Raw genomic sequence first — 13,312 nt, 5'->3', positions numbered from 1 at the left:
ATATCAAACCGAGTATATTTTTCAAGTGTAGGAAATAACACATTTACATGTACATATTACATACTTTCATTATAATACATATATCGTTCTTTTGAAAGGACGATATATGTATTATAATGAAAGTATGTAATATGTACATGTAAATGTGTTATTTCCTACACTTGAAAAATAAATGAAAAATGGAGATCTTTTAAGTCACTTTTATCTTTTCATTTTAGATCAGTTATCTTTCGTTTCACGTGCTATTTTTTAGCCATTACATCAAAGTATAAAAAATTTCTATTATTTTTCTCGTTTCACGTGTTACTTTTTAGCCATTACATTAAAGATTTATATAAAAGATTTCGCGTATTCCACATATTAAATATTTTATTGAAATGTGCATTCGCACTTTTATTGATGGAAGCCTGCAAAAATAGATACGTTTGGATGCAGCACCATATGGTCGTGCGAACGGCTTGCGAAGGAAAATTTCAGTGATTGAAGCGTTTACAAGCTTCCAAGAATACCAAACACCGCCGCATATTGTTTATGGAGAAGCCACGCGTGCGAGAGCGAAATAGTTCAGACTTGCAGCTTCAGCAAACAATCTCCATCAACATTCTGTTCCGTGAAAATGCATCCCTTCGTAAATCCCTTGATTTGTTACATCATCGTACCTTAATTTATCGCACGATATCGTTCTTCAATATTGTAGTTTTATTGAAAAAGTATTTTATACGTGACGCATAATCTTTTGTATTTTTAGTATCGGAAGAAAAATGGATGGAGCTTTTAAAATGACGGGTATTCGAATTTGTTACCGGAAGAGAGAGCCACGGATTTGTTTCCTTTTTTTATGACAGTGTTCTAGGAAGATCGTTTCTCGCTTCACTTGTTTTGCCCTACATTCTCACTGAATCATCCCGCGATAACTCTTCCAGAAGAAAAACATGATTGCTCTCATATGTAAGCAAGGCCTGTTATTCGTGATCGTCAATTAATAGATCTCTTTTTTTTATTCTGAAAGCCGGAAGCTTTGTTAAAAATATTGACTCTTTCAACGGAAATTTCCCACGTGCTATATTCTGATCAAAAATGTAAATATAAATAAAAAAACATTCAAATATCAACATTTTAAACTTGCAAATATTTTTTAGAAATGTTTTTAGTTTTGTAAACACAAAAAACAATTTTTACTCTTACAAATTTTGGAGTAAACATAATCACGCTATTCATATTCGAATCGATGCATTGTACGTTCTCGTTGGATACACTTCGTCACACACTTTCTTTGATGTTGCCGAAATAAAATTTAAATTTTTTCACAAATACTTTTTCAAAAAAATAAAAGCTCTAACAGCAATTGTAATGTGGAATATTTGTAATTAACGATATCCCGTTTTGAGGTAATTAAATCATTGCACTTAATCACAACCGATCGATTTTTGGTAATAGTCCAGTTTATATTTCAACGTGAACGAGAACGTGTGTCAGCGTCGGTTCTGCTGTAAAAGCGGCTCGGTACTGATATCAATATCGTGTCGATGCTCCGACGAAGGTGTCGCCGTCTAATTCCGAGCGCATCTTCGCGATTGGACGGTAGTCTAAAGGAGGATTCTCCGAGGAGTTTGTTTCTTTGGCCGAATGAAAACTCGAGAGAATCCTAGATGATTAATTATGATGGTACGCTATTTATGAATTCAATGAGTCGCATTATTTATTTCATAGTTCTCGACCGACAAGCCATCATCAATTTCACGTTTAAATGTTGAGTGTGGTCGCTACCTTACGTTAAATGTAATTTTCGCAGACAATAGTTACTATGGTGTCTCTCCAGTGACATTACAAGGCTATAGTACTCGGGATCGATGCCTGGAGAAATTGCGTCCGCGCGTAAGTTCACATCCGGCCTGATTAAACTCTCGCTTAATTAAACTTCACGTCGCAGGACCGTCGACCGACCAATTTCTTGAAATCGTATTTTAAGCAAACAACAATTTACAACTTTCGCATTACGCTCCGTTACATTTTTGTACGAGTTTTATCTCCGAAATATAAAAATCATACTATCTCTCATATATATCACTGATCAAATTTCACACATTAATTTTACGGTAGATCGTATCTAATAAAAATCTGCAAAAATAACACCTTCTATCTGATTTCGGATAAAACCCTGCAATATATATATCGCAATATCGGCAGTTTCTAACGAGTTAATTAAAGCAGCGAAAAACAATTCAAAGGCTGGTTAAATGGTGATCAATAACAAATTTCTGCTAATGGGTATCTCTTTTCGTATGCGATGGCATACAAGCTTGCTTCGATCATTGATGGATCAAACAAATATTTTGCCATAATTGCTGAAACGCTCTGTTCTAGGAAGTTAAACTAGGTTATTAAAGTCAAACGGATGCATCATAATGTAACCGCTTCAAGCCAATCATGACTACGAGCAGTTGTTTGTAAACGTGTAGATCCCAAAATGACATTAATAATGGCATGCTGATTTTCGGTACAGCTTACGAATTGATACATCGCTAATTAATCGGCGAATAATGACGATGGTTCCGATCAATCAACGGTCAATCTCGATAATAGATTATGAAAATATAACGAATAAGTTAGCGAATATTTACAAACAACATTTACATAAGAGCGTATGTGATTTGTTATTTAACTTGTCATTTTACTCAATGAATCAATCAGTGAGTCTTTGCTGAGATCATTCGGACTACTCGCAAGCATCACAATACACGAAATATGTTGGTGCAAGTTAATTAACCGTCATGCACAGCCGTCTATCGCGCAAGTCTTTTTACGAACTCCCATGGCCATTTCATTTTGTGAATCGGATGTCCATTACGAACACAATGCTGAGGCACAATACGGCGCCCCGCGGCTTTAGGAAACCTTGGATTTGATAGGAAGAACGTGAGGAGATAATCGAGAACCGCGCGGATCGTGTTCTGAAACGAAGAATTGTACGGTGAGGCCTTGCGCAATGATGGCGAAAGAACGAAGAATGGCGGAAAATTACCGTCTGCCGTTGACGTAAAGTGAATTAATTTCTATGTTTATAGTTAAACTTCTTATCATTTTAGAGAAACTCAAGTAGACGAATGCTCTTTTTACGTTTAATTTTAAACATTGCGTTAAGCTCCTTGAAAGCAGCAAAAAGCGGCATTTGAGTGCTTGGTGATTTTGTATTTATAATCAGCAGCGTATCAAAAGAAGAGTGGTAACATGTAAGAAAAATGTGGCTATAGTTGCAAAAAGATATTGCGTGTAAGTCGCATTGTTAGCCTTAATTTAAAAAAAATGATAAAAATCTGATCGCCGTAATTCGTGAAAAAAGTGCGTGTCCTTTAAACGTTCAACCCAATTTTGCAAATAATTGTAAATACGATTGTTATAATAAACTCTAATTAATGAAATTATGAAATTTTCGTCGAAATATAGGATTGTAAGCACTTATAATTCCTGTCGGTGATATATTGATAAAAATATACCGATATTTTGGTAGAATGGCTTCTGATGCAAAGAAGCCGATGAAATGAATTCGTGCCAGTTTGAAAATTGTTGATAGCATCGTTGAAAATGCAATCCATCGAGTATTCATCGAGATTTACGTATGTGCTGCGCTTATTCATCCCGATTTCCGCGGAATGGCGAGATACGATAGATATATGCATTAAATCGACGCTTTTATTCCCGTGAAAATCGCGCTACTCGAATGGACAAGCGTGGCAGGAACTACGACACGGCGAATAGATTTAAGTGATAATAAAAATACGGCGGCCGTGAATTTTTCAGTAGCGCGTCGCGTTATATATATGTATATATGTAAATATACGCAAAATTAAACGCGCGTAAAAGAAATAAAAATTTTTGAATTAGCCATTTCATATTACGCTCGCACCGCGTATATAATATTGCAGGTTGATATTACGTTTCAATATTTATATGAAACACCATACGCGCTACTGTGTTTCATTTCAAAATTTAGCTCGCAGCAGACAGAACGTACATTACATCGCCATGTTACATTTTCCGTCGTGTAAACTAGAGAAAATACGATCGTAAGGATATGTTTCCCGCGTGTCTCTTTCAAATGATTAGGGTCGATAGTAGACACTTTGCGATAGCTATTCGAGTTTAAGACTCTTACGAGAGTTTAAAGAAGCTCCCGTTGGACGCTCAAAATTAAGCACGCGTTCGTCTGACATTTATATTCAAAATTTATATTCAAAAATTTATATTCAAAATTTATATTCAAAAATTAATTATATAAAATCGTATAAAACGCGATTTCTGCTTTTTTTCTTTACTTACCAATTGAAGTTTAACTTGACAAATCTAAAATAAATCATATCTCGAGAATAAAAAAAGAATTGAAGAATTAAAGATTACTCAAATAAAGCAAACACAAACAATGAATTACAAACACAATATCACATCGATATAATTATTATGTTTGAATTTAATTTTAATTCGGTAATTAATTAATATATTATATAATAAAAATGAAAAAATTTCTTACAAAAGGAAATTAAAAATTTATTTCTCAGGCGTTTTTTTGGAGATTGGATTATCGACGAAGTTTTAAGAAAAGCTTCGAACTATGAGTAAATTCTAAGTCGTGCCGCCACGAATCTATCGAATAAGCGAGTTGGTAAGCTAGAGATCTTCGCTGTACATTCAACTACAGAAAACAGATTTACCATCACGAGCTTATGAACTGTATTCTGTGACCTGAATTAAAATTCTATGAAATAAAAAAATCATTGCGTGTACATATACGTATAATTGTTAATTAATTCAAATAACAGTGATTGCTTTTTCTGAAACAGCTTTAAAACACAAAAAAAATCTTGTTAAAAGCACTCGATTGTGATTAGATTAATAATAAACATATAATTTCATTAGTTATGTTATAATGATTGCAACAATGTTATTTTGTGAATCTAGTGGAACAGGTTTTAGTTTGCAGTTACAGTACTTGTCACGAAAGTGTGCAGAAATGTGTATCTTCGAAACGTGTTTCAAAGATTCGCAGTTTATTTTTGCATTTTACACATTTACGAACCTGAATCTCATCTACATCGGTGCCTGGAACATCGGGACTGGCCGATCTGCGGCCATAAATGTTCGATAGAGTCTGGGTCAACGGCAAGACGGAGGCTGGACCATCCTGAAACGATCACATCATCTGAAAAACATACCGTCGTGCCCCGTATCGATGGGAGAAACGCGCATTGTCGAATGTCCTTTCGAATCTTCAGTCGAATTCCAATCCAGTTTGAGAAAACGTATTCTTATTCTCGAAAAATTGCAACTGTGCGAATTCAGCGTAGCACGAAAATATTGCTCGACATAAAGCTGTGATATCGAATTCAAATAATCGAAATTCTTTTTGAGATTAAATTTATTTTAATAACGCAACAGTATATCTCATATTGATAATATTAAAAGTGTTTAATTAATAGACGAAATAGCATAAGATAATTATAAAGATATTTATATATAAGATAGATAGATTTTGTTTTCCGACTTGTTAGCAATTCGAGAGATCATTTCCTTAATAAATACATCCTCGATCTATTTTGTACCTGTAAATTTATTTGACATTTTATTGATTATAGGGGAGGAGGAAGAATCTGTATGTGTTGTGAATTATTCCAAAGATCCTCGTGTGTTACAGCGCAGCCCTGACTGCGCTCTAACAGTAAATACTTAATAACTAAAGTATCAGGTTTTTTAGCGGGTCGACCCATTTAGAGCGGAATCGATCGCAACGGGATATACGTGCGCTTTCGCTGACCGGATGCAAGTGCAGGTAAAAGGAGGAGGAACTAAAGTCACGAGCTGCGCAAGGTCAATTACGCGGCTAAGGGTAGGTTGACTCGACGTTGTCACCCGAGCACGGTTGTAGTTTCCCAAACGGAATTATTCATGACGAACTTTCGATGTGCGCAGGTGCGTTTAACATCCAAGTGTCGTTTTATCTCCGCACGGTCTGCTCGCCACCTTTATTAAACATGTATCGCGACTATCCTCCCCGAAATTCGTTTGTTCTTTCGGAACGTTTTCCAACTTGTACAACCGACGACGATTCACCTCCACGCGGACCACAATTTTATTTTTTCCTTTGTTTTTGCTACGGTGGAATCTTTTATTTATTAACGTTGGGGCGGAAGAACGAACGCATTCTATTTTAAAATGTAGCACGTGAGGCACTTACAATTATTACAACGAGGAGAATGGAAAAGATAGAAATGTATGTCGATAACTTTCCATTGTGAAGTAATTAAGTAATAATTAAATGAATTGTTAATTAGAGCTAGTTGCAACGATATACCGTATCAAAAGACCGTAGCTACAAAGATACATTTCATCTCAACTTGGAGTAATAAAATTTTATATCATAAATGTGTGTGAGAAAAAAACAAGACAAGAGGGAAGGTGAGTTTTACTCTCGGCATTTAGATTCGCTCACGCGGCGAATTGACGAGCTGCAACGTTACTTCGACAAGGTGAATGCCGTCGAATGATATATCCGACATTAATAAACGTCCTGTCCGAGCATCGAGCGTTATAAATAAAACTGCTGAACGTCACGCGAAAATGCCATGGCTCATGTTCCATCTCTCAAGGATAGAGCGCGTATCGGATAAAATTGAAAAATAAAATAGCCTGCACTAATATTTTATGCTCTCTCTCTCTCTCTTTCTCTCAGGTGCATTCTCCTACATCTCGTACGTACATTTCTCCCGAGTAGTTTTACTTTACCGAGCGAGAATATACTATTTCGTTATCGCGTGCCCGTGCGATACCGACAATCTAAGCACTCTCTTCTGGTGCATCAAATGTCGCATATATAACCGTCGCATATCTCTCAATATTTAAAAAACATCGTAACATTGCTCTTACGATGACTCCCTACTCGCAAAGTGTCGTATATAATACGACGCTTTTACCTCAGTTTCTTTATATAATATTTTTACATCTTTTCTTTTATTCGCGATATACGCGAGTCAACTTCTAAGTAGACGCATATTTACGGTCCTTTATTTTACCGTACTACACGTATTTCATCCTACTGCACTATGAAAATAACTGTACTATACCACTTTAACGAGTATCAAAATTATAGCGTAAAATTGATTTTACGGACGTAATATCTTCTCGTGCATTTTCGCTTCTCCCGCGTTATAATAAAATTTTTTCTCTATTTGGGCTCGCGCGATTATTTCCCGGATCCCTTGTAACCGGATTAATTTGTTGTTGTCCCGAGTAATGAGAAAATAGGTTGCCCGGTTTGCACCGGCCTTGGTAGAGGGATTTCGCGCATAACTTTCGGAACCGCACTTTCCGTTCGCGGCCCGAAATTTGTATCTGCCTCGCGGAAGGAACTTATCGAGATTAATTCGCGAATGCGCGCGGAGGATATTCACAGTTGCATTCGTAATTCCGCGACTGACACAATGAGTTGTACGTAAACGATAATGCGATGAGCGTGCTCGATTACCCGCGGGCTACTGCTTTGATTTTATGACGTCGCAATATGTAACGCACTGATAATAGAGAATAATCCTTGGGCGATGCATTCCACAACCGAACGATTGAATGACAACGCGCTTCAGCCGATTTGATGAGAATCTATATCGTCGATCATTATTGTTGATCATGTCCTGGAAACTATCGCTAAAAGCTAAGCGTGTTTGGCCAAATATGGTATGCGAATCAGGTGGATATTTCGGGGAAAGGGTTTACCTCAATGTAATAAATCCTGAATGGAACATTATGCGTCGTATTTAATGTTACAGCACGTTTTTCAAAGCCTGAATACTGCTCGGAAAGTTGCGGATGTTTCTTGAAATTTATTTACATTTATTTATCTCGCACGTATTTATTAATTTATTTTCACGTTTAATTAATGCACGGAAGCGTTTATTTGTAGCGTAACTATTTACGTGATTTACATCCGGTATTGAATGTCGTAAGGTGGTGTTTGACTAGCTGATAGGCCGCCACGGTGCAAACGTATGTCACGTCTGACCATGACGCGACCATAACTACTGGCGGCCTCGAAACGTCAAGCTACGACCAGGCGACAACTGCGTGACAACAGTTGATGCGAACTGACGGGGTGCATTTACGTGTGGATTATTCCAACACTCTTCACATAAACGTCCACATGATATGCAATTAAAACGCTGCGCATCAAGTATTGTGACGAATATTGGCGTTGAGAGAATTTGCGAGGTGCGTGAGCATAAAATTCAGGGTGACAAAGATTTAGGACAGCTCAATAAATTCCAACACGTTTATACGCGTAGCGTTTTATTCGTTTCGGATCTATCAGGGACACCGTTTAGATATCAATTAATATTTACAGTATTAGGTTTGTTGACGTAATAGCAGTTACGATTAATCGCCATAAAAATTAATTATCGATATAAATAGTAAAATTAATTGCTACGATTGTGTAAAGATCTCGTGTTGCAGCGCACAATGGAATTATGATTTAGCTATAGCCTGTTCGTTCATTTATTCATTCGTGCAATTCGCAAATTATTAATCGGTCAGACAACAAATCGCGACAGTTGTGAAAATAATTACGCAGCAGCACTTCCGCTCACACATGCTCATGAAAATCATTCCATTTCCTTGTAAAATTAATACAATAGTTCATTTATTTAAACTTTAATAATTAATTTTTAATTCGTTTCATCGAAATAGTTATATATTTTATTAATTTTATTATATAATTATATGTGTTAAATTAATTATATGCAGGAGAGAAACTAAAAATTTTTAAATTTAATTTAACGAAATTAAAAGTAATGAAAATAATATATACTTTATGTTATATTTAAATTAAAATTATATATATATTTTCTTTCCTCCAAAAAAATTATAAAAATATTTCTAATTCTTTTTATTTCAGTTTTTTCAGACATGCCCAATTTTTGAAAAATTGCACTGCTAATTAAAGAAAAGATAAGAATTTGTAGCGTATCTAACTTTGTGTGTATGTGTTTGGAACAATTTTGATGATACATAGTCAATTTTAAAAATAAATAAAACTAATGTCTAATAAATACAATTATGTTATTAAAGAGTAATATTATTGAATATATTTTGAATGCGCGACACTCAAGTTCGCGAGTTAATAATTTTTTGCGAATTCGCGAAGAGGTATAATAATAGTGCGCAAATGTACGTTCGATGGTGTGTAAGATCGTACAACACGATTGGAACGGTAACTGCTGGCACCTCTCTCGTTGTTGAACCCGGTCGCCTCGGTTCGACCGCAAAGCGACAATGGTATCCATTCGCCTTGCCAATACCAGCCACGCCGAAAACATCCGCAGAGAGCCGGTGCGACGCGGAGATGAGAACGCGACACTTGGACGCGTTTCCAATAATCCACTATCGTTGATTTCACGTCGCCGACGTGTGGAACACCCACGAAACTTCGTGCGATTCCGCAACGCCATAACGCGTGCGAAGTTTCCACACGAACGCTATGCGGATCTGTCGCACGTAAAGTCCCCTAATCATACGCGACGAAGAACGTGATAGCGAGTTTGCACTTTGGATTGTTCGTGTGTGCAATTCATAGGCAAAAAATGCGAAAGATAATAATATAATAATATTAAGGAGAAATGCGAGAATTATAGAAAAAGATAAAAAATAAGAAAAAATATGAAGCCTGTAGAAAGAAAATTAATTGATGTTCAAGAATCATTTTTTAACTCGATATTCCACGATTATATCGAATGTAGAAAAAAAATTCGCGAAGCGAATCGTGCGAGGCTTCTTCCTTCGAATTCAGTCCGCACTTTTTACGACAGAACGTCGTGATTATTTTCACGTGAGGGTTGGAAAATAGATACTTCCGGTCTGGCCATTGAAGATTCGAAGCACGTATTCTATTCCTGTGAGGCAATAAGCATATATATCGATAACTTGGAAACTTTACTCGATAACTTTCGGCAGTCACGCCGAAAGCATGCGCCATGAGTGCATGTTGTTTCGACATAGTTTTGTCTTCCGGATATCTATAACGCAGATTTCCTACAACCCACGCGCTTATCGTTCCCCAACGTTGCCGCAGGCGCGTGGATTATCGTCGCTCGCGGGATTTTAAAGCGAGTACAAACATCCGTGCCTTGAAGAAGAAATAATCGATTAATTTTATATTTCCTATGCTTCTCTTTTATTAAGTATAAATTGAAAGAATATTGCAAACTAGTTGTGTATCTTTCCCAACATTTCATAAAGTATTTTCATAAAGCATAATTTAATCAGATTATAGTAGTATTTATTGAAAATCTTTTTTATTAAAACTGTACTAGATTCAGTGTCTTAAGTTAAGTAATTTTGATGAATTTAATAAACGTTATTTTTGCCGATCGATATCTTCAAAGCGATTCCAACTTTCATTTTTCGAATGAGTTTTCCACAGAGTTTATTCGCCGTGTGATTCGGGGTTGTCGCAATAAAAAAAATTTAGATTCTCTGATATTTTTAATTGTATCAAATATTTACAACGCAACAAAAGCAATCGTTCAAGTTATACCGTGTGCGTTTTCCAATTCCATGCCCCAAAAATAATAGCTGAGTTACCGAAATATTTTTAAATTTTTTATTTCAGAGAGAAATATTCGCGCGATACCACGCTAGCTTCATCAATTTTTGCACTTGGAAAAGAATAACGGACACATGCGCTCTCCGCACAGTGAGCAAAAGTAATCTACGTTACCGTATTTCAAATAATGAACATCTTATAAATGGTATTAAAAGAAAGCAAGAGATGTGAGACAATATCAATTCAATTTCGTAGCGCGAAATTCTTACAACTTTGTAATTTTTGCTTAATGAAACGAAAACATTCGTTTTGAGAGGACAAAAGTTTACTCTAAAATATTTTTCTTCTATGTTTGGAAAAAATATAATAGGATATTTTCTTTCTCATATTCATTTTTTCTAAAACTATGCGCAAGAAAAATATCTTCACCTTCGCAATTCACTCTACAGTTCCCTTATCTCGAGATAATTTTTCATAATTAAATAGTCTGAAGGAGAGTTCGGGGTGATCAAATCTTCGTTAGACATAGCGTTTCAACGTCAGATTATTCAACTTAAAATACTTTTCGGGATTCTCGACGGAAAATCCGTTCATTAGAGAACTCGATTCAAGTTCTTCGTTTCCTACGGAGTTCGATTTCTATGCGTTCTATTCGTCGTGAAGATTCCGTGTCCGTTACCGTTACTGTGAGATGAGAGGGTTTATATTTGGCGAATCTGAAACGAAAGTGCGGATTGGAAAGCTTTCAGAGCCAAAGTTCCACCATTCTTTTAAAAAGCTTATCGTTTCTTTTCAATCGTTTGCAAAATAATTCTCATATACCTATATATTCACATATTTATATTTATCTTTTCATTATAGATGTTTCTTTTATATTTCGAAGATAAAATTAAAGCACTAAATAATTTATCATCCTCGCGAAAAATAGATCACTAAAGAATCTATTTTAAATTCAAGCGAATCAATTAACATAGCTATTAGATATATCAACAAAACTCAAATATTTTCCGATATTCCATTATGACCTTTAGTAGACTTAAAGTATCGACTATCGCAAGTAAGTTAAAAATCACACACATTAAAAGTATAGCGAGATATAAATAATAAGATAGAATAATATAGATAAAATATAATTAAGCTAGAATTTCAAATATGATTTTTGCGCACTCTTGCTTTCAACTAGACTGTTGTTGAAAGTTGCTGTTATCGATGCTAGATAAATAATGATAATAGTTTCCATAAACGGCTATAAATGGACCCGCGAACATTTCGGTTATCTAATACAGAAACGATCGCTGGAATGGGATTCTTGGTGCAATTCTGTGTTCCCGGACGTAACTCGACTATCGTACGATCACATTCGCTTCCCGAGGTGGTGACACGTCGATAGTACACGGCTTTACACACCAGCAACGTGGATACCGTCGTTGAAACTAATTTCGTTGGATAGTACCGAGGAGTTATCGCGCAGTGTCGATGACGCCTCTTAGAAGGGCAGAAACAGTTTTATCGCGAGATGAAAGGACAACGTTCTAGAAACTGAATGGAATGAAATATCGTTTCTCCACTGCCAAGTCCTGCTACTCAGGTCGTCATAATATCGGGATATTGCTCCATTCGTATCGTCGCTATTTATTTAACTGTTCCTCACGATGGCAGAACGGAATTACGCGTAAGCGCCTCGTCGATCAAATCTCTTATACGTTCTCTCTCGCGGATCGTTTCCGCGTTTAAGTGGATAGGGAAATTTTCATGGCACCAATGCGAATATTACACTCAATGGCTATCGTAATTCTAGGTTATTTCCTGCCTGAGATATTCGAATGGAAAAGTATCATCTTTTAAGCTGCGATATTGTCAATTCTTCGGGAAAATGTTAACAAAATTGTGTATTTGTAAATACATATTGTACAAGCATTTTCAGGAATTTCATAAAAGTTAATTAATTTTTACTTTGCTTATAGGAATAATATTGTTCAGAGAGAACACAAGTTTAAATATGAAGAAATAAAATCCAAAATGTATTTTAATTAAAACAGAACAAATTTACTCGTATCTCGTCATTAGAGAAAGTATATCGCGCTCTTTTTATAAACCTTATTCGAATGCTTTGATAAGCCATAAAAGGAGATTCAACCTTTAAGGATATCCCGCGGTGTTAACGATAACGCGATAACAAGGTGCGAGGGACCGCGGGGAAGTCGCAAGAAACGAGAGAGTGCGAATGAACACGGCAGGAAGAAAGATAAGAAGGGGGAAGGGGGAGCTAAGGCCATTGAATGCGGGGCTTAATAAAAGCACGCATAAATATCGGGAGGTCTAATACCGCCGCGCCCGGCAACCAGCTGGTGGCTGATAATGAGGTCGTTATTTTACGGAATATATATATGTAACGCTCTCTCCTCCCTTTCTCCTTCTCCCCCGCATCTTTCGCGGCGCGCTGTATCCTCCGCTCCTCCCACGCTTTTCTCCCCTAAGTCGCCGTAATAACTCCCTGCCGGCAATGGAGTGCCGTCTCTTTTCACGCTGCGTTCCTCTACCGTCGGCGCTCTTAATGATATATACAGCTCCCTCGCTATAATTACGTCTTCGTGGGACGCGCTGCTATCCTCGCGCCGCTACTCGAGGCGAGAGGCTCGGGATGTTGCGAAATAATGCGCGTGTGAAAAATGGGAATACTCGAATGCAACAATTTTGGAGATTGCCGGTTAAAAGCGACGAAACAGTTCG

General features: G+C 36.5%; 1 protein-coding gene and 1 long non-coding RNA gene across 15 annotated transcripts in view; one reads left to right on the top strand and one right to left on the bottom strand.

Moving 5' to 3' along the window:
- Dlg1 (MAGUK family member discs large 1) overlaps window positions 1–13,312 on the bottom strand; it is a 276,280-nt gene that overhangs the window by 186,748 nt on the left and 76,220 nt on the right. For 11 of the 12 annotated variants that reach the window (XM_083099768.1, XM_083099758.1, XM_083099759.1 and 8 more), the window contains exon 3: window positions 5,072–5,176. The exons of the other annotated variant lie outside the window; for it this stretch is intronic. In XM_083099768.1, coding sequence (XP_082955894.1) covers window positions 5,072–5,176 — 105 coding nt within the window. The remainder of the gene's footprint in view (window positions 1–5,071; window positions 5,177–13,312) is intronic. 12 annotated transcript variants of the gene reach the window in all.
- Window positions 1–13,312, top strand: part of LOC145971760 (uncharacterized) — a 152,343-nt gene that overhangs the window by 63,096 nt on the left and 75,935 nt on the right. The window lies entirely within an intron of this gene.

The sequence above is a fragment of the Camponotus vicinus genome, unplaced genomic scaffold (assembly GCF_025532165.1).
Source record: "Camponotus vicinus isolate PSW18456_S1 unplaced genomic scaffold, iyCamVici1.0 SCAF_5, whole genome shotgun sequence".
Lineage (NCBI taxonomy): Eukaryota > Metazoa > Arthropoda > Insecta > Hymenoptera > Formicidae > Camponotus > Camponotus vicinus.
Note: the sequence above shows the minus strand (reverse complement) of the source record. Positions and strands in the feature narration are given on the sequence as shown.